The following is a 21,547-nucleotide window of genomic DNA, read 5'->3' as shown; positions in this document are numbered from 1 at the left end:
GGAATAAAATCATTTAAAATATTTAATTTCTAAATTACATTGGCTTTTGTTTGCATATGCAAATAGAAAAGTCGTACGAAAGATTTTAAATTTATTAAATTTAGCAGTTTAATTAGTAAAATAATAATAATAATAATAATAAATAAAAGTAAATGGGGCCTCACAGTATTTTTTCTAGGGTGTCGAAGAATATTGATGCCAAATTTGATGCGGATACGTTGAATGGTAGAAAACCCTTTAACAAACGCACATAAGTTAAGAGGGGCCTTTAGGGGTGGTTGACTTTTATGCATATAGATTTATAATATATTTTTATTCAGGATAAATCTTAGAATATAAACTCGAAAACATTTTAAAGCAGTTTTGAAATTCAATATATTTTTGGCATTCGTTTTTTAAATTTTGGTATTAATATCACTTGCGAGTTTCTATTTATAAATTAAAAAAATGTAAATAAATAAATCTAAACTCTGATATAAAACGAGAGCTATTTATATATAAAAATAAACAGTTTTTTTTTTCATTCAAAAATTTTTCTGTGAAATAAATAAATTGAATTCAGAAATTGTGAATTGGATGCTCTACATTCTGATCTTATGCCGACTTACTTATTTAATTAAATAAAAATAAAATTTAGTTTTAAAAAAAATAGATTTTACATATTTTTCTAAAAAAATATAATGCTTATATTAATATTATTTCATTAAAATATATGGATCCAATGCAGAAAATGTATGAAAATTAGTATAACGTCTCAGAAAAGAAGAGAGAAATTCAAGATTATGAAGGTCGAGTAGAAAACAAACTTTTATATAAGATTTTAAAATTAAAAAAGGAAAAAAATGTAATATACGAAGCAAGGAAACATTTATATTTATAACTACCATAAATATTTATACATTTAATAGATCTTAGTTACTTGACATACTTAGTTGGATTGGATTGAGAGGATAAGGAAACTCGACCGTGGGTGATGTGCCAAGTGGGATACCTACCAGAAAGATTTTTTTTTCTGTAGGAAACTGGCATCTATTTAGGCATAAAACCGGAAAAACTCCACTTGCCAGATATGAACCCGTGACCGACCACCGCTGGGCATTGGTGGACTTGATATCGGTTGGATGGCACACACGACGTAAGGGTTTCGAACGAGTTGCTAAAAGCTGATGCATACGAGCAGGGCTGTTGGGAGTTACCAAGTTTTTCTCCACGTTTAGGTGTTACAAACGTGAAGGCTAGCTTACCGTTGAAAGTCCTTCAGTATGGCACCTCGCGGGGTATTACGTTGCCATATGCAAACAACAACAAATTGTAGACCTTATAGTAAATTGAATTGATGTATTAAAGTAAAGGAAGCAAACAAAAAAATAATATATTGTATAGGGGCCTCACTTTTTCGGGCCCAGGCCATTTGCTCCTTTCTAGGCATACCTGCACGCGTTGTGCAACCTTCATAATTTTTTATCAGTAGCTTGAACAGAGCCTCATTTACCTTGACACATTTATTTCAGCTTAAATCTTTAAAAAAAAAACTGTGTTCAATTAATATCCTTAATTACAAGTTTTCATTTTTTATATCACACTCCTGACAGGAAAGAGTTTTTAGGAGGGTAATTATAATTAATTTATTTATTAATTGATAATTAATTAGCGATTATATTTATCTATTNAGTAGGTTTTTTTTTATTACGCGAATTATAAATAAGATAAGGTTATTAATATTTATGTAAGTAGGAATTCAGTTTTATAATAAAGAATCGATCGGACAATGTATTGTACAATTGACCAAAGAAAAAATAAAGAAAGAAAGGAAGGAATTTTTATTGCTTTGGCCCGTTCGAAGTTATCCAAAGTTTTAATAGTTTTATCGTAAATAAAATGAAATTAAAAAAAAAAAGTTTATTTTTAGATGGTGTCGATTAATTGAGAGGACAAACTTTGCTCTTTTAGTTTAGGAAAACTTTGTCGCCATCTTGTTTCATAGCTTCATATTATTAATTAGGCGTATATATACGGGAGTATGATGGTAATTATGGGTAATATAATGCACGACGAAGTTTTGCTAATTTATTCACGCTACGAATTCTGAGATGCCATGGATGCGACATCTGGAAGATCCTGGATATGATTCAATCCTGGTTCCTGGACAGATCCTGGATATGACTCAATCCTGGTTATAACAGAACACTAGATATAACATCTGGGAGGTTGTGTACTATATGACACGGTTCTGGCCATAATAGAGTCCGGGATACGACATATGGAAGATCCTGGAATGATAAAGTCTTGGATATGATATCTGGAGGATCCTGGAATTATAATCCTGGATATGACCTATTCCTGGTTATGGCAGAACCTCGAATATATCCGAAAAGGCCCTAAATATAATATCCGAGAAGCCTTGGATATAAGAAAAATAATTCTTCTATATCTAGGGCCTTTCAGAAATGAAAATGGGTCATTCTCTTGCATTTTCGAGGGCCCGATATATTAAAACAATAGCGTTAAAATTTTCATTGTATTTTTTAATGAGATGTTTAATTTAGCTTAATACTTTCGAGGCCCACATAAACGCCAGCGCTCTTCCTTCTAAAAGTGGGCCCACCTCTCTCCGCAAGCCATAAAAATGGACGAATAAAATCAATAGAAGAAACTGTTCGTCACTTCAATTAATTTACATAAATAATTAAATTTTGGGCCTCCTTTTTGGCTAGGATCCTGGAAAAATGCTCGTTATTTCAATATATACGGAGAAGAAAGCTAGGATAAAGAATTTAAATGGAAGAAAATGTTTCTTTCCACATAAAAATAGTCAATAGTGCTTAAAATATAAGAACGAGACTTTTGTTTGTCCGAATCAATAGAGAAAAGTATTATTGATTTTGATATCTCCTGAACCGCCTCTTGGATCAGTTTTGACCCATCCTTTTAATGTTTCATAAAATGTGACTGAAAAGTATGTAAAATGCGTATACATAATTTTAATTGTACAAGTGTACATTGCATGATAATCAGGTTTAATAACAAATAATTACAATAAAGTAGTGGGAAAAAAACATTACTGGCTGCTATATATAACAGAGGAAAAGTATGGCGATCGATCAAAAAACTGACCCCTCGAGATTTTTACACTTTTGGACTCGAGGACCTTGAAACGTCCAGAAATGCAAAAGAAATTGGGGGAGGGTTTACTGTCTGTATGGATATTAATATGTGTTTTCGTGTGTAGGTGTGTGGGGGTAGCCACTTTGAGGCTTAATAACTTTCGTGCCTTTAGTCGAAACTGCAAAAAAAGAAAAGAATATCATTTCTAATCACTGTCCTTACTAAACAGGTTCTTTTCGTTCCCAGTATTATTTCTTATTTTTATTTTGTTTTGTTAGCTGTAGAGATGAGAATGGAATAGAAAGAAATATCGCTACTGATAATTTCTTGCCCTTCCCAAGAAATGATTCCGTCCATTCGACCTAACAATATTCCAGTACACACGAGTTTTATCTTTTCCTAGATAAAGATAACAGGTTTAAGAGAGACATTGTATTATATGTGGTACTATTTTCGGTAATTTTTATCACGTTCTCGCTTCGAATACATATTACTACATCCAATACAGTTCCTTTCAGACAATTTACCTTTTCTTTCATTGTAATCATTTTACACGTAGATAAATAATTGGGTCAAAAATGACCCCATTGGCAGCTCTAGTGATATATATAGGCCTATATATATACAGTTTATCTCCAATAGCTGTAAATAGTGCCTATTTTTTCAGGAATATATATTTTTGGGTGGAAACTTAAAATGCATACAAAAATAACCTGTAAATTACGGCCACTTCTAAATAACAGAAAATAATTTAAAATTCGTAAAAAAGTTTCAGCTCAATGAAAGTGAATGGATTCTAACACTCTCATTGAGCTTTCGGGGATTACTATCTCTGATTTATCGCTTGGTCGATCGAAGGTAGATCAAATGCTCGATCAATTTAAAAGTATGGGACTTATAACTTACTTCAAGTATACAGGAAAGAAAATCGAATTTCAGGATTAGACTATCAACAGTGATGAGGCAAACGAGATATCAAGTGCACAATTCCTGAAATGCGGGTTTTATCCTATTACAGAAGAGGGGAAAACAAAGAAAAGAAAAAAGAATCTAAAAAACGGAACAAACGAGCCACTTGCAATATTAAAATGGAAACAGGAGAAATTGTTTTAAATATTTTATATTTTCTTGTTAAATTCAGTGAAAACCTGTGTAAACCGGACTCGTAAGGTATCGAATATTTTTCCAGATTTTTTTTTAAACGGGGAATCTCCGCCTTTCTAAGAGTTTCCCCTATTTAAGCAGGTTTCCGTTTTAAACAGGTTAAAACCTGTTTAAAACGGAAACCTGCCTAACTTCTGATACAGGAAATCTCTGTTGTTGAAGGGGGTCGGGTTTCTTTCACGTGTCTAACATCTAAATAGGGGCCAGTTTCTCGTAGAAGTCCTTGGCAGATCGCGTTGTTTTATTCTATCCTATTCACTATACAGATCCGGGCCCCACTACCACAGCTCCAAAATTCCCTCTCTCTCATTGGTTACTTAATATAACTGTAGAATTTATGAGCCAATCGTATGATCCTGTACATCGTCTGAAAGAAGTAAAATGAATCTCGAATCAATCACGAATGAGGGACGATTTAAAGACGTGGCCCTCGGCAATAACACGTAAAAGGGCCTCCCTCCAAATAATACAAAAACGAGACTAAACTACGCAACTGCACAGGGGTCCATTTTGTTAAAGGCTAAGAATAATCACACACTAAATATTCCGAATGAGTAATGTCAGTATTCAAACAGGGCCTCGAAGAAGCTAGAATTTCAGAGGAAGGCCCTAATTGCCTCGTTAGCGTGAAGTCCCAAAATGAGTACTGCAATCTCACGCTTTAAACATAACACGAAATTTGAGGCCCCCTTCTTTCGGGGCCCTACAAGCTCCATTCTAAAGATACATATGTTAATTATGGAAGCCAAGTAAAAGAAAAAAAAGAGCTGCAATTCTTTCTTAAAATTAAACTAGAATTTTTTAAGGAATATAAAAAAAAGAAATTTAATTTTTATTCTCTAGAAGAAGGAATAAACAATAAAAAAAAAGGGAAAGAAAATAAAGATGAAGGCATCTTTACCTGAAGCAAATCTCTAACAGCTCAGGCGATCTGTAATTGGATATAGCTTATGTACAGTATTGTTTTTTTTATATATATATATAAAGAAAGAATTTAGTTTATTTTTATTCTTTATGCTAATTACATTTAAGAATTAAAAGAAATAAAGCTAATTAAATAAAAATGTGGGCCATTGAAAATAAAATAAAAATAAAACACACACACAAAGAAAAAAAAATGTAGACAGGAAAGAGAGATAACAACTCTCGAAATTAGTTAAAATAATTAGATTTTTTTAAAGTTTAAAAATAAAAATTTTAATATTTATTACTTAAAAAACTCGATATTATATTCTAATTTTTAAAATTTAATTATTTTAATAGATTTTTTGATTATTATTTTACTAATTATATTGAAAAAAAAACCTTGTCGTTCCTTCATTAAAGTAGGTAAGCATCAGCTAACTTGCCCTACTTCTTTACTTACTTTTTCCACGTTTAAACGGTAGAAATTCGAAATTAAATTAGAATTTTTATGTAAAAAAATGTCTACTGCTTATATTTTATTAAAATCTTAAGATATTATTAAACATTTTAACGTAATTAATCGGGAAATGATTAAAAAAAAAAAAAAGGTTGATAAGTTAACCTATATAAATTCTTATACAGCAGTAAATATATTAATAAGTTTATTTAATAATATATATTATATTAATTACAGAGATTATACTAATTTAAGTATGTAAAATATATTTTATTATAAGAAACGTTTTAGACATAATTTGTAATTTAGTAAAATTAGGCTGACCAACCGGTAGCTCGCGATCTCCGAGAGAATTACGGATCGTAATCTTAATGTAACGTCACGAATTTCTGGTACATTAAGAGGATGTCATTAGGAGAAAAGATAGAAGAATTCTGCTGAAATATCTGAAATTATTCGACCATTAAGAATAAATAATTTTCTTTAATATCTTTGGAACTTATAACTTGCAAATTCACACATTTCGCTACAAAAATATTTACATAATAATGTATAATTATCTACGATACATTGAGGGAAAAAAGTGATTAAAAAATTCAGCAATGAGTTGCGTAACTTTTCCGGAAAAAGAATTTAAAATTGGGTGTGGCGCCATCTGTTACGAGATTTTATTTGAAAAAACTTTTTATATTAATTAATTACTAAAAATCGGCAAAAAGCTTAATTTTTAGGTAAGGATGGATTTTATATTTAAAAAAGAATTGTAAATACTAACGAGAAAAATCGTCATTTAAGCCAGACTCCACTGGAGACACGACACGTGACTCCGTCTATCTCCCCAACCCCTCGACCTTTAACCTCCAAAATTTAACAGCATTAACCTCCCTAACACACGAACCTCCCTGCAAAATTTTAGAAATTTTCGACAGAAGATACAAGAGTTATTAAGCTTCAAACGGATGAACAAAATCGTGACCCCCCCACACACTAATATCCGTACATACAGGAAAACCCCGAATGTTTTTGCATTTCTCGACGTTTGAATGTGTCCCGAGTCCATAAATGTAAAAATCTGGGGGTGGGTCGAGATCAAGAAAGAAAAAAAATGGCGTCGTGTAATTAAAATTACTATGAATGCATAATATAGTACTTCTTATACACGAATTTCCGCTTGATATCGGACGTACTTATATAGTTAATCTGGTCCTCCTCCACGTGCGGTTTCCACCTCTTATCTCATATTTCGTCTATCGAACTCCCTTCTCGAGATTAAGAAAGGACAGACCGACAGACTAACGAAAATTGGGATTTACAGGCCTAGAATTTTTTCAAATTATAGTGGTCGTTGATAGTATATTTAAAATAATTCAATCGGTTAAAATTTATAAACAACGGTTATTTAAAAAAGAATTTAAATTCAATTTAAATAATGGAACGAAAACATTGATAAGAATGTTTAATTCGAATATCTTCGAGGTGAAAATGTATTTGCTTAACGTATTAATGAAAATAGGGATAATAACTCTGGTGAATGTTTACAGCCGAGCCAGATATGAAAATATATACAAAATAAAAGAATACAAAACGATAAAGGTAGAATATTTTCCACTTGGCAACGGGGAAATCTTTGTTGTTTTCCCTACGCCGTTATTGAAAAAAAAGGAATTTCGAGTCAGTAGAAACTCTACCATCTTTTCGGCTGCGACGAAAGTCTACCTGTGCAAAGGGAGGAAAATACAAAAGTCTCACCTGAAAAACTTTCACAGATTGTTCTTTGTAGAAGGTAAAGGCTTATTTGGATATTTCTACGATAATCAGTTTACCGGAAGAATACAAATCCTCAACGACGTTTACTATGTCGAACGGTATTCTGATTATGCTTTAGTGAGTCATTCCATAAAATTTATAGTATATGATTTGAAAAAAGTTGAATACAAATTTGTACGGCGCAATAGAAATTTCATCTGCAACGAAGTAACGAATGATACCGAATCAGGAAGAACCGATTGCAATCACGCAAAACTGATGGAAAATATATTAAATGTCAAGAATACTAAAAGGTAAGGCTTGCATACATTTATTACGTGCCACACGAGCATATTTAAAATTGATTATATGGTTTATTTTGTAGCAATAGAAGAAGTTGTTCCTTAGAACTCTTGGCTGACTACACGTATCTTACAAGAATGGGTTCTGACAGCACCAGAGTAGTGGCACAGATGATGTTCTACGTCATGAACGCAAATTACGTCTTTAAAAATTTAGACATAGACCAAGATGGAATTCCTGATAATATAGGGTTTAATGTGGAAAAAGTTACAGTTTTCGGAGATGAAAACAGTCCTAACTATCCTTTTCGGCCAAATACAAGCTACACTCATACGACGTATTTAGATCATTTAACTCGATATTCTCATCCCTATTGCATGCTGATCTGCTTTTGTCATAGGGATTTCGGGACCGAATCGACGTATTCGGTTGGAAAAGTGAGAAAGAGAGGAGGAATATGTTCCCACGAAGGGCCTGAAGATGCCAAGATAATGAATAATGTGGGTTTCGTTACGGATATAGAACATGGATTTCTATTGCCAAAAGTTGAAGTAGCCGCCAATGTACTTCACCAATTAGGACACGCATTTGGTTGCCCGCACGATCCTGAAAATTGTAAACTAAATGATACCAACATCATGCATCCCGACATTCCCCTTTGGGCAACTTCGAGCAATTTGAAATTTTCTCCATATTGCAAGAGAAAAATCCGACAATACTTACAAAGGAAAGGTAAGGTCAATTGAATTACGTTTATTGTGTTAACAATTTCTATCAAATCATTAATTGTTGAAAGAAATGCGATAAATTTTGAAAATTCTTTCGTTACATTTTAACTATTAAAGTGAATAATATTGCCGAGAGATTAATAAAGGTGCTGTTGGAAAATTCACTTATGTTACCTTACCACCCTTTCAATTCAATTGAACTCAGTGTATTCGATATCGTGTATTTAAGCCGTTTCTGAATTTGGAAATATAATGCATACAATAGGCAAAAATATTACATTTCATTCAGATGAACCGTTATTATCGAATTAAGATGATATTAGCTGTTATAATTAAAATTGCAAAGACCTAACTTTAGTTGGTTTATTTGTTTCGTGTGATATGGCAACGCAACGTCCGGGCAATTTGCCGAGAAAGGTGCCTCCTAAGAGGACTTTCTATAGAAAATTAGTTTCTATTTAGATGTTAGGAAGGTGAAGAAAACTCGGAATACTTAAAATCTCGCCCGTTATTCATATGCGAACCCGCGTCCAAATACTAGTGTTCGTTGGTTTAAGCCACTCGGTCACATGCCAGCTTTAAGCTGCATCGAATATTTTTGCCACAAACTATATTTTAATCTCATTAATGGTTTCGATAATGAGAATTTTTCACCACCATTCAATAGTTTATTTACTGTAGTTGTAACGGTAGGTTATACTTACGTACGATGATGTGACCACACGAATACAAGAACCAAGTACTTTATTAATCGAAACAGAAGCATTCTTTACATTAATAATACATAGAAGATCACCTTGATAGGATCACTTGAACGAACGTCCGTCCGGTACGTTACTCCACAACCAAATTTTGTATCGAAGTTCGCGCCAACGAGTTAGAATATACTACATAGAGTGAGTATAGCGACGTCACGTTAGAAGAAAATTAAATAGAAATCCGCCATTTTGCTTTTAGTCAAAAGGCGTGACGTTTGTGTTGTGTAAAGGCAACGAGCTAGAATATTCTAACTCGTTGTGTAAAAATGTGCAAAGGAAAGGAAGAGTTTTTAATACCAGTCTGAAATGGTGTAAGTTAAAATGACCCTAAGTATCGACAAGTTAAAAATTCTTAATTTTACTTTCCCGGCTGTTATATATACATAATAAGGGAAAGCATTGGACCCTTGGAGGTTTTTTTTTTATTATTTATAAATCTTCATATTGTCGCCCAGCCCAAAACTTTGAACTTTGAGCTAAATCCAAAAAAAAAAAAAAAATATTTCGTGTATGTGTGTGTGTTGGCCTGTATAAGAAACGAAATTTGGCACGATAGCTTGTGTATAAGAAGCATTACTGTTCCTTATTATTATTTAAAAACATCATACTCCTTAATATTAAAGATGCGGGGAGATAGAGGGTTGTCATGTGTCTATCTCGACAGAGGTAGGGCTTAACAATGATGCATACCGTGTACACTTCCTAATGATGCAGTTTCTACATATCAGTTTCTTTTACTTACTAGCGTATTTTATTTGTCTATTTTTTAATGGGCAAATGCAACACTTCTTCCATTTTCCACAATTATTAGTTCCTTATTACCACTTAGAAGGATTTATATTCTAGCTCGTTGGTTCCTTTTTTCTATTTATATTTAATAATGACCCCCTAAACATTCTGTTAAACATGAGATTTTTGATTTTATGCTTACCATGGAATCGGCGTACTACAACATTTTGGTAAAATTAAATACGGTCATGAACTTAAGTGACTCCCAAATCGCTGGTCTTATCATATTATTTCCATGCATCGCTGTTTGCGTTGCTCAGCATTTATTCCGAACTTTGGTGACCGTTAATAGTAGTAATTGCTTTTTAATTGTACCATTGAAATTTGTGTAATTTTACATTTATTTATTTATTTATTTTTAGAAATAGATTTCTGCCTGAAGACACTGCAAAGATCAGTGTGTGGAAACGGAATTGTGGAGGAAGGGGAATCCTGCGATTGCGATGATTCTACCGGTCAATGTGACATAGAGAAGACGTGCTGTACGTCTAGAAACTCTCCATTACCATGCACGATTCAAGAAGAAAAGGACTGTTCTCCCGCTACAGACGAATGTTGCGATTTGAATTGCAGAATGAATACGCGTGGAGGCGTAAAGTGTTTCAGCAACGTACCGTGTTACAACACTTCCAATGTATGTAGTATAAAGTCGCCATTTTGTCCGTTGACACTGGAGCCAGACCAAACACCTTGTTTAGGAACAGCCAAAACTTGTCGTTCCGGAAAATGCATCAGCAACGTCTGCGAAGACAATAAGCTAAAAAGTTGCGATTGTTTGCCTCTAAAATGGGAATGTCACGTTTGTTGCGAAAGTAAACCTAAAATCTGTCAAAGTGCCGAGTCGCTCGGTTACGTTCCGTCCAATCATCAAGTATACGTAAAAGCAGACGGATCGCATTGCGATAAGAATTTTGGAATTTGCACGAGGTACGTGATCTTAATTACTTTTATTTTACCATATAATTTTATTCATATGTGATTATTTCGACAGTGACGGGTACTGCGCTTCGAAGAAAAGTTACAGTTTATGGTACTATATGTCACCATTGCCTTTCATTGTACTAATAATTGTAGCTTTGCTATATCTTCCCGGAAAATCGAAACCGAAGGACACCGAAGACGTTCTAACGACAATACAAAAGAAAAAGGTAGTCAAATCGCAACAGAAATCTAAAGAAGAAAAACAATCGCCAATTGAAAACATCAAACAGCGAATGTCTTCCTTGGGCTTAAAGTCCAAAGGAGGTGCACAATTACCTACACAAGACGAAGAAGAAACTCAATCGCCTACTCGAGTCAAGAAGAGGACAAAATTGCCCATTAGAGTCATGCAAAAGAAGACACCAGTGAAGAGCATCGAGCAAGAAATTCAGGGCGAACAATCCTTAGACCAAAGCCAAGTCCAACAAGAAGATCAATCGACTGATCGAGCAAATCGAGCCAAGAAAACGAAAGTAATTGTCAAGAAAAAGAGGAAACCGACGTCATCAGATGATAAAAATTGAATTATAATCACTTTAATTCGGTCATATTCTAGCATTGTGATCAATTTTAATTTCTGTAATTAGAAATAAATAATTTTATATGTCATGGAAATTTAATCGTGTTTGTTTTTGTTCATCTCACACAACTATAAATTCTTGTATGAACAATATATAATAATTTCTATGTTATTGGGCTGTAATCTGAAAAATATGTAGACCTATAAAGGCTTATTGTCATTCGTCTGTCCGTCTTTCCTCAATCTCGAGAATGGATATTGTTAGATATATGAACTTCAAAACGAGATTTAAAAATATTAGGGTCAGGAGGCCATAATTAACTATATACAAACTTTCGATACAAACCGGGATTCACGTTATTTCAAATCGAATCTTTTCCCCCGAAAGCAGTTAATAGATGACCGGCACCGACTGTATTGCTAAAAGTGTGATATACAAGGGCAAGCCACTACTAATTTGAGATGAAAAGCATATATTTCAAATGAAATAATTAAAAAATTTCGGTCCGGCATTGTGACGATGTCACAATAAATATTTGCTCGTTTCAAAGCTTATTTCTTCATCAGATTTTCACTTGAAAACATGTCTGTTAAATAAAATATAGACTATATAATCGACTGTTTATTTTTATTTTAAATAGATTAAGTACAGGATTCAGCAACCAGTTGCTAACTTTCCCGGCTGTATTGAGATTTTATTAAAAATATAACTTTTATAATGTTAATAAACTGTTAATAATAATAAATGAAGTTGTGTGTGGAGCCATCTGTTACGAGATTTTATCGTTAAAAACTTATCATGGCCTTTTCATATATATCAGGGTCTGTTCTGGGATTTATCCTCCCCTAATACCCAAACCTCCATGCAAAACTTCAGAAACTTTCGACAAAAGATACAGGAGTTATTAAGCAACAAAGGAGTGAACAAAGTCGTGTCCCTCACACACTAATATCCATAAATACAGAAAAAAAAAAACCGAATTTTTTCACGTTTCTCAACGATTGAACGTGTCTTAAGTCCAAAAATATAAAAATTTGGGGGTGAGTAAAGATCAACAACAAAGCTGAGACGACAAAACGCCCTCCTCTAACTAAAATTAATATTAACGCATAATTTAGTACTTCATATATAGAAACATTCGGTTTGCATCGGAAGTTCGTATATAGTTAAACCGGTCCTCACGCCCTCAATATTTCCATATCTAGTCTCGAATTTCGTCTATCTAATTGGCTTCTCGAGATTAAGAAAGGACAGACCGACAAACGTACGAAAGTGGGAATTTACAGGCCTAGAATTTTTACAAATTATAGTGATCGTCGATAATATATTTAAAATAATTCAATTGGTTAAAATTAATAGACAACGGTTATTTAAAAAAAGAATTTAAATTCAATTTAAATAATGGAACGAAAACGTTGATAAGAATGTTTAATTCGAATATATGCGAGATGAAAATGTATCGGCTTAACTTACTAATGAAAATAGGGCTAATAACTCTGGTGAAAGTTTACAGCCAAACCAAATATGAAAATATGTACGAAATAACGAGTTACCAGACGATAAAGGTAGGATTTCTTCCACAAAGATACGGGGAAATCTTTATTACTTTCTATCCGCCGATATTCGGAACGACGAAATTTCGTGTCAGTAGAAACTCTACCGTCTTTTCGGCCGCGACAAAAGTCTACCTATGGAAAGGGAGGAATATACACAAGTATCACCTGAGAAACATTCCAGAACTGTTCTTTGTAGAAGGTAAAGGCTTATTTGGATATATCTACAATAATAAGTTTAGTGGAAGATTACAAATCCTCGACGACGTTTACTATATAGAACCGTATTATGATTATATTTCCGTGAATTTGTCCAGAAAATTTATAGTGTACAATTTGAAAAACGTTGAATACAAATTTGTACGGCGCAATAGAAATTTCATCTGCAACGAGATAACGAATGATACCGAATCAGGAGGAACCGATTGCAATTATTCAAAATTGATGGAAAATATATTAAATGTCAAGAATAATAAAAGGTAAGGCTTGCATACATTTATTACATGCCATACGAGCATATTTAAAATTGATTATAAGGTTTATTTTGTAGCAATAGAAGAAGTTGTTCCTTAGAACTCTTGGCAGACTACACGTATTTTAAAAGAATGGGTTCTAATAGCGAAAAAGTAGTGGCACAGATGATGTTCTACGTCATGAACGCAAATTACGTCTTTAAAAGTTTAGACATAGACCAAGATGGAATTCCTGATAATATAGGGTTTAATGTGGAAAAAGTTACAGTTTTCGGAGATGAAAACAGTCCTAACTATCCTTTTCGGCCAAATACAAACTACACTCATACGACTTATTTAGATCATTTAGCTCGATATTCTCATCCCTATTGCATGTTGATCTGCTTTTGTCATAGGGATTTCTGGACAAAATCGACGTATTCGGTTGGAAAAGTGAAAAAGCGAGGAGGGATTTGCTCCCACGAAGGGCCTGAAGATGCCAAGATAATGAATAACGTGGGTTTCGTTACGGATATAGAACATGGATTTCTATTGCCGAAAGTTGAAGTAGCCGCCAATCTACTTCACCAATTAGGACACGCATTTGGTTGCCCGCACGATCCTGAAGATTGTAAACTAAATGAAACCAACGGACATTACATCATGCATCCCGACATTCCCCTTTGGGAAACTTCGAGCAATTTGAAATTTTCTCCATATTGCAAGAGAAAAATCCGACAATACTTACAAAGAAAAGGTAAGGACAATTGAATTATGTTTATTGTACTATGAATTTCTATCAAATCGTTAACCACATCACTACTTTCAAAATTATATCTTTTTCCATTCGATAATAATTAAAAATATATAAAGTTTCTTCTTTCAATAGTGAGACTAGTAATATTTATCGCATCTTTCTTAATTATCCGCAGTTAAAGTTAACAGAGACCGAGATTAAAACAGTTCAGTTTATTTCGCATATTTAACAATGCATTACGGATTGGTAATTTTCCAGTCCCCATTCGAACTCACGGCTTCTAATGTTGTTGTGGTTCGTAACACAACAAAGGTCTAAATATAGTTTTTCATTGTAAATATTTTCACAAATTGAAACTAAAATTCTCACAAACAAACTATAACTATAATAGAAACACAAGAACACTGCTTAAATTCTGCAAAAGAAAAAACACTGTCCGAAAAACATCAACGACGTACTGAGTATGATACGGATAAGCATACGTTAAATAAACAATTATATGTCCAAGAGTAAAGAGCTTCAAGAACTGGTTCGCACTTACATTACAAAAATATTGTTATATTGAGGGTTAAGTACTACACTTACCAGTTTAAACGCTGATCTTACTTTCTTTATAATAATTAAATAAAATTTAGAAAATAGCTAAATTCGAGATGAAACTAACTAGATTTATATTGCTGATCTAATTGTTTACATCTCAAATCTAGGGGCAAACAAAACAATCTAGATTTAGATGAGAAAAATAGATTCTAAAGTGACAATCCTACCCAACCGGTGGTACAGACTTCGATGTTTGACCTAAAATAAAATGGCGATCGATAGTACCGGTCGTTACCACCAAGAACGCTACCAAATCGCTGGTTCCATCATATTCTTTCCATGCATTCGCTGCTGCGTTGCTATGCATTTATTCCGAACTTTGGTGACCGTTAATAGTAGTAATTGCTTTTTAATTGTACCATTGAAATTTGTATAATTTTACATTTGTTTTTTTAAAAATAGATTTCTGCCTGAAGACACTGCAAAGATCAGTGTGTGGAAACGGAATTGTGGAGGAAGGGGAATCTTGCGATTGCGATAACTCTACCGGTCAATGTGACATAGAGAAGACATGCTGTACGTCTAGAAACTCCCCATTACCATGCACGATTCAAGAAGGAAAGGACTGTTCTCCCGCTACAGACGAATGTTGCGATTTGAATTGCAAATTCAATACGCGCGACGACGTAAAGTGTTTCAGCAACGTACCGTGTTACAACACTTCTAATGTATGTAATAAAAAGTCGCCATTTTGTCCGTTGATACTGGAGCCAGACCAATCACCGTGTTTAGGAACAGCCAAAACTTGTCGTTCCGGAAAATGCATCAGCAACGTCTGCGAAGACAATAAGCTAAAAAGTTGCAATTGTTTGCCTCTAAAATGGGAATGCCACGTTTGTTGCGAAAGTAAACCTAAAATCTGTCAAAGTGCCGAGTCGCTCGGTTACGTTCCGTCCAATCATCAACTGTACGTAAAAGCAGAAGGATCGCATTGCGATAACAATTATGGAATATGCACGAGGTATTTAACTTTAGTTTTATTTTACCATATAATTTTATTCATATTTGACATTTTCCCACAGTGACGGGTACTGCTCTTCGAAGAAAAGTTACACTGTATGGTATTATATGTCACCATTGCCTTTCATTGTACTAATGATTGTAGCTGTAGTATATCTTTCCGGAAAATCGAATCCGAAGGACACCGAAGACGTTCTAACGACAATACAAAAGAAAAAGGTAGTCAAATCGCAACAGGAATCTAAAGAAGAAAAGCGATCGCCAATTCAAAACCTCAAACAGCGAATGTCTTCCTTGGGCTTAAAGTCCAAAGGAGGTGCACAATTACCTACACAAGACGAAGAAGAAACTCAATCGCCTACTCGAGTCAAAAAAAGGATAAAATTGCCCATTAGAGTCAAGAAAAAAAAGACACCAGTGAAAAGCATCGAGCAAGAAATTCAGGGCGAACAATGCTTAGACCAAAGCCAAGTCCAACAAGAAGATCAATCGACTGATCGAGCAAATCGAGCCAAGAAAACGAAAGTAATTGTCAAGAAAAAGAGGAAACCGACGTCATCAGATGATAAAAATTGAATTATAATCACTTTAATTCGGTCATATTCTAGCATTGTGATCAATTTTAATTTCTGTAATTAGAAATAAATAATTTTATTTGTCGTGGAAATTTAATCGTGTTTGTTTTTGTTCATCTCACACAACTACAAATTCTTGTATGAACAATATATAATAATTTCTATGTTATTGGGCTGTAATCTGAAAAATATGTAGACCTATAAAGGCTGATTGTCATTCGTCCATCCGTCTTTCCTCAATCTCGAGAATGGATATTGTTAGATAGATAAAAGATGAGACCAGATATGGAAACCTTACTGAAAGGAGGCCCCAATTAACTATACACAAACTTCCGATGCAAACCGGAAGTCACGTTATTTCAATTCAAATATTTTCCCCTGAAAGCAGTTAATAGATGACCGGCACGACTCTATCGCTAACGAAAAAGTATGATGCACAGGGGGCAAGCCACTACTAATTTGAGGTGTAGAGCATATATTTTAAATGAAATAAATTAAAAATTGCAGCCCGACATCGTTGCCGGGAAAGTTAAGCAACTCGTTACTAAATTTTTTATTATTTTTGATGTTACCGGGAGGAAGTTCTGTAACGTTTTGCAAAGTGAGGTAGACGAGCAGCCTCTTATAAAAGATCGATTCCATCGTAATTTTCCTAAAGCGTGAGGACAAAATAAAGTCTTTTTTGTATAATCTTAAATTGTTTTATTAAGTTTTATATTATTATTCGTAATAAATAAGTAAAATTGTCTGTAGCACCATTTATTATAAAAAATTTGTTATATTTTTATTATAAAATGGCGAATTTTCAGGGTAGAGATGGATTTTATACAAGCCTCTATCTCTTCACCCCCTCGACCTTTCACCACCAAAATTTACTGGTATCAATTTCCCTCATATACAAGCTACCGTGACAAATTTTATTCCTTAATCTTTACCCCATCCTGAGATATTAAACGAAATAGATGCCAACACCCCCCACACACAACACTTACACTACACAAACACATATAAAAAATACACACTAACATCCATACATACAGAAAAGCCCCCGAATTTTCTTCATTCTTGGACGTTTATTTATTTAAAATTAACTTAATTAATTAATTTTAATTAAATAATTTGTTAAAATCTCTCGCCGCAAAGTATCACATGACGACAGCAAGACTTTCAAAAAGAAGAAAGAAAAAGAAACGAAATTTCTGAATATATAAAAATACATAAAAGAGTTGGAAACTTCTGTCAAATTTAATTTATATTTTTCAAATTCTCGAGCGAAAAAAAGATAGAAAAATTGAAAAGAAAATTGACAATATTTCCCTGGATTACCAAACTTAGAAAAGGACATGATTCAAGGTTATTATTTACATTGGTTTCCAATGGAATATTTAATGAATTCTGCTTCTTTGTATGGAAATTCTGATAGGAATTCGTACTAAAATATCAAGAATATTATTTAAATATTGTTCTTATGTATATATAAAATTCCCTCCGACCGTTAACAGTTCTCTAAATTTGATAGGGGAGTGTAGAAGACAACACCACCAAGAGATTATTGAGAAATATAGTATTGGCAAGAGACCGAGATGGTATGAGCATTTCCTCCCTGACCAGGAACGGAGAGTCGAGGGTTCGCACCTCATCAACATCCACGTGGAGTTTTGCGGTGTTTCTTCACGTGTTTAATACCTAAACGGATGCCAGTTTCTTGTAGAAAGTCCTTCTGGGAGGCATCCCTTAAGAATGCCCATCCAATCTTACAGGAGCACCAATGGGAAGAGATCTTTAGGATGAGATGGGAAGATGGGGTGGAAAACGGGCCCCACATACGAAAAACTACACGTAAAAGGCCTTTGGTGAGGCGCGAACCAGTGGCGTCTTATTTTGAGCAATTGCCCAACTGGAGGCCCCACAACCAATCTTTTATAAGAAAAGTGTGTAAAGTCAGCATTGTATTGGACCCCCAATTCGAATTATCCTCACGAAGGACCCTCCAGGACCCTTGATTTGAATATTTTTTTCAAATTCAAACCATTCTCTTTTTGAAGGGTTTTAATCCCTCCTTAGACCCCTTGGCTACGCTAGTGGGCCTTATGAAGCGACGAAAGTTTATCAGATTTTCTCTGGAATGTAATAAATGTCAAATTTTTCTGACAATTCTGATGTTAAAAAGAATTCAAACGTATGGAAATTATGGAAATTACTCTTAAGAATATATTTGATAAATATAGAAAATTTCCTAAATTCTATATAAATAATAAACATACATTCCCACTGTCGTCCGTCTGCGTACCCGTCCTTCGTTAATCTCGAGAGCGGATGTGGAGGCCTCAATTAAATATATACGAACTTCCGGTCTGGACTGCAGCGCCAGAAATGCCACAGTGGCAAATTTCGGTCCTAATTTTTTTTTTGTCGATTGTATTTGACCCGCTAAATATCGTTATATAAGGGTTAATTTAACTACGACATATTTAAATAGTATTCCGTGTATTTTATTATTTTATTCTGTTGTCGGATTGCCGGTAGACACTAGAAATAAGACTAAAATCCATTTAAACAATGCATCCAAGCCAAAAGAATATTGAAGGAAGGGCATAGTTTTCCACTTATATGCTCCCGAATTGCTATGGATTTACTTTAAAAATCATTCAATTCACTGAAAGTTTGGAGGGGGGGGAGGAAGGAAGCGGCATTATATAAATCTCTCAATAAATAAATATAAAATGAAAAATACTTCTTGTTTTCGGTTTAGACTCGGAATTTTCCTCCACTCTTCTACAGTATTTATAAGTAAAAATTTTGTAATGTATTTCATTTTATTTGTTTTGTACAAAGAAAGAAAAAATAATAATAATTCTTTTTGCATTTTAAATAAATAAATAAAAAATCGAGGAATTAATCTTATAAAAAAAACATAAATTATTGTTAATTTTTTAATTATAATCGGTGCTAATTCACCCTCCTACATCTTCATCCCCGTTTGAGATTGGAAGAGGGAAGTAGAGAAATTTAATTAATCCCTTTTGTAGGACGGTTTTTTTTAATACGAAATATATATATTTAGGGTGGGCCAAAAGTCGGTTAACCGCACGTTTTGTGAACGCCTCAAAGGATCCTATTTTAAACACTTTTCGTAAAGTTTATAAGCAATAAAGTACTCGGATGAGGTAGAAATGTAGTTTTTACAGTGGTTAACCGACTTTTGGGCCGCTTCATATCCTTCCTGCACCCCTTTTGGGCCTTCAAACGTACTAAATATATATATATATTTTTTTTCTTTTTTAAAAACGAAGTGTGACCGATGACAATTTTCCGACTGAATTTTAAACTTAATATTAATATTATTGATTCTTATTTTTGCGTCAGAAGGAGGAGGAGAAGAAGAAGAAGAAAAAATCATTTTACCGATACGATAAACTTTACACAGTTATTGGCCCCCCATTTCTTCCCCAACCGACCGGAAAAATTCCATATAATGTGAAAGTAAAGCCTTCAAACTATCATTACCTTTTCGTTTCTGCTAGCGGAGATCAATGTCAGAGAAAAGAATTCCCAAATGAACAGATAAAATGTCTTACAGGACTTTATTATTCCGTAGGCAGAAGTCAAATTTTATAAGGAAACAGGAAGTTATCCTCCATCTTCTCATCCTCTTCCTCCTCCTCCTCCTCCCTCTGCTCTTTCTTCTATTCTTGCCGCATACAATAGATTCGATTCGTTATAAACGGGAAACGTATAATTATTTTTACTTTTGTATACCGTTATTTTATCAATTTAACGTATTTATCACGGGTAAAATATAAGTGACGTCAACGTCGTAGGAAATTATCGACTTCCGTCGGTGATAAATGGTGTTTTGTGCCACCTGTCGAGTCATTTCATGATAAATTTAACACGTTTTCTGGTCGTTTTATATAAACTATCAACCTCTAACAACTGCTAATATAGTAAAAGTGAATGATTTTAAGTGTTTTGTTTATTTTTTTACGTTTTTCTTAATGTCCCTTCGCCGCTTTTATTCAAAAAAAAAAAAAAATGTATATATTAGATATTACACAACATCCATTCGAAATTACAAGACACGCTCCTGTGTATTGCTTGATATTGTTAGTTGTAATGATGCTATCATCATCAGCTGTTCAATATGTTTCCTTGAATCAATTCTCTTCATCTCTTTATAACCCAATCGATATTGTTACTCTTCAATATCTCATCAGGTTTTTAGGTATATTTTCTAAATTCCCACCAGCGTATTGGGGAAAAAATCCGCATCCTTATACTTAATTAGCTCTGTTTCATTGTTATTCGCATCTACGGCTCTGTTTTCTGTGTTAAATCCACAATTAATGACTTAATTTTAACCTTAATTAAGCCAAAAATCACTCCGGAATTATATAAAATCGATTATTATCGATCACAGGTCGCATCCGTGTATAAGAGCAATGGGCGATTTACCAGGAGACGTGCCCTTTATAAATTTCTGAAGTACAGTAAAAACTTGTCAATAACGGAACCTGAATAACACGGAAATCTACAAAAGCGGTTCCGCTTTACACGGGTTTTAATATACAGTAAAGCGGATATCCATTTTTTTAAATTATGCATTTTAATTTTTAAACAATGCTTTTAAGTCTGAATTATTTTTTTTTATTTTTGTATGTAAAATAAATAAAAAATTAATCCCAATTTCAGTATTTTTTTTTGTCTATAAACACTTCTATACGCCAGCTTCCTCCGTAGACATTAGCGCCACGATGGGCAGTCTACAGAACTAACCGTTTCCATTTTGAATTTTTATACTTTTAAATACAGTAAAACCTGTGTAAACCGGACTCGCGCGATACCGGATATTTTTCCCGTTTAGGAAGGTTTTACTCGTAATTAATAAACTCAATTGTTAATTTAATATACCATTTTAAAAGTTAAGAAGTTTCCTATAAAATTATTAAAAAAGATAAACAATGTTTTATTTATTATCACAATGGCGCCGATTATAATAGACACTACGATAAGACAGTTATTTAATCTCCATTTTCTTATTGTCTTATCTGAACACACTTAAAATATTTTTGCAAGAATTATGGGCATCACCCTTCTATATCGGATACATAAATGCATTTGTTTTTGGTTCCTTCAGGGGGGGGAAAGACTCGTAAATTTTTTGGTATCTTATCTGCTATTGGTCGACTCGA

The 21,547-nt window shown here is 33.6% G+C and overlaps 2 protein-coding genes across 5 annotated transcripts; both read left to right on the top strand.

Moving 5' to 3' along the window:
* Window positions 1-6,859: 6,859 nt before the first annotated feature.
* LOC111613173 (disintegrin and metalloproteinase domain-containing protein 10-like) lies at window positions 6,860-11,704 on the top strand. 2 transcript variants are annotated; one of them, XM_023354502.1, is made up of 4 exons: window positions 6,860-7,692; window positions 7,764-8,413; window positions 10,325-10,883; window positions 10,948-11,704. In XM_023354502.1, the coding sequence occupies exons 1-4, from the start codon at window positions 7,085-7,087 to the stop codon at window positions 11,459-11,461; spliced, it is 2,331 nt and encodes a 776-aa protein (XP_023210270.1). In that variant the 5' UTR covers window positions 6,860-7,084; the 3' UTR covers window positions 11,462-11,704. The 2 variants fall into 2 exon arrangements, with proteins under 2 accessions (XP_023210270.1, XP_023210269.1); XM_023354501.1 differs by having other exon boundaries at window positions 6,861-7,692; window positions 10,319-10,883; window positions 10,948-11,702.
* A 1,047-nt stretch (window positions 11,705-12,751) lies between these two features.
* Window positions 12,752-16,447, top strand: LOC111613172 (disintegrin and metalloproteinase domain-containing protein 10-like). Of its 3 annotated transcripts, none has more exons than XM_023354498.1 (4): window positions 12,752-13,490; window positions 13,562-14,220; window positions 15,223-15,727; window positions 15,843-16,447. In XM_023354498.1, the coding sequence occupies exons 1-4, from the start codon at window positions 12,883-12,885 to the stop codon at window positions 16,354-16,356; spliced, it is 2,286 nt and encodes a 761-aa protein (XP_023210266.1). In that variant the 5' UTR covers window positions 12,752-12,882; the 3' UTR covers window positions 16,357-16,447. The 3 variants fall into 3 exon arrangements, with proteins under 3 accessions (XP_023210266.1, XP_023210265.1, XP_023210267.1); XM_023354497.1 differs by having other exon boundaries at window positions 12,759-13,490; window positions 15,223-15,781; XM_023354499.1 differs by having other exon boundaries at window positions 13,338-13,490; window positions 13,549-14,220; window positions 15,223-15,781.
* Window positions 16,448-21,547: the final 5,100 nt, after the last annotated feature.

This window comes from Centruroides sculpturatus, unplaced genomic scaffold (genome assembly GCF_000671375.1).
Source record: "Centruroides sculpturatus isolate CEXI.00-Female unplaced genomic scaffold, Cexi_2.0 scaffold1928, whole genome shotgun sequence".
NCBI classification, from domain to species: Eukaryota; Metazoa; Arthropoda; class Arachnida; order Scorpiones; family Buthidae; genus Centruroides; species Centruroides sculpturatus.
Note: the sequence above shows the minus strand (reverse complement) of the source record. Positions and strands in the feature narration are given on the sequence as shown.

Coding starts and splice junctions, on each gene's coding strand:
- LOC111613173 (XM_023354501.1), top strand. CDS start 7,085: ATGTTTAATTCGAATATCTTCGAGGTGAAAATGTATTTGCTTAACGTA. Junction 7,693..7,763: donor AATGTCAAGAATACTAAAAG/GTAAGGCTTGCA, acceptor TTTATTTTGTAG/CAATAGAAGAAGTTGTTCCT. Junction 10,884..10,947: donor AATTTTGGAATTTGCACGAG/GTACGTGATCTT, acceptor TTATTTCGACAG/TGACGGGTACTGCGCTTCGA.
- LOC111613172 (XM_023354497.1), top strand. CDS start 12,883: ATGTTTAATTCGAATATATGCGAGATGAAAATGTATCGGCTTAACTTA. Junction 14,221..15,222: donor ACAATACTTACAAAGAAAAG/GTAAGGACAATT, acceptor TTTTAAAAATAG/ATTTCTGCCTGAAGACACTG. Junction 15,782..15,842: donor AATTATGGAATATGCACGAG/GTATTTAACTTT, acceptor ATTTTCCCACAG/TGACGGGTACTGCTCTTCGA.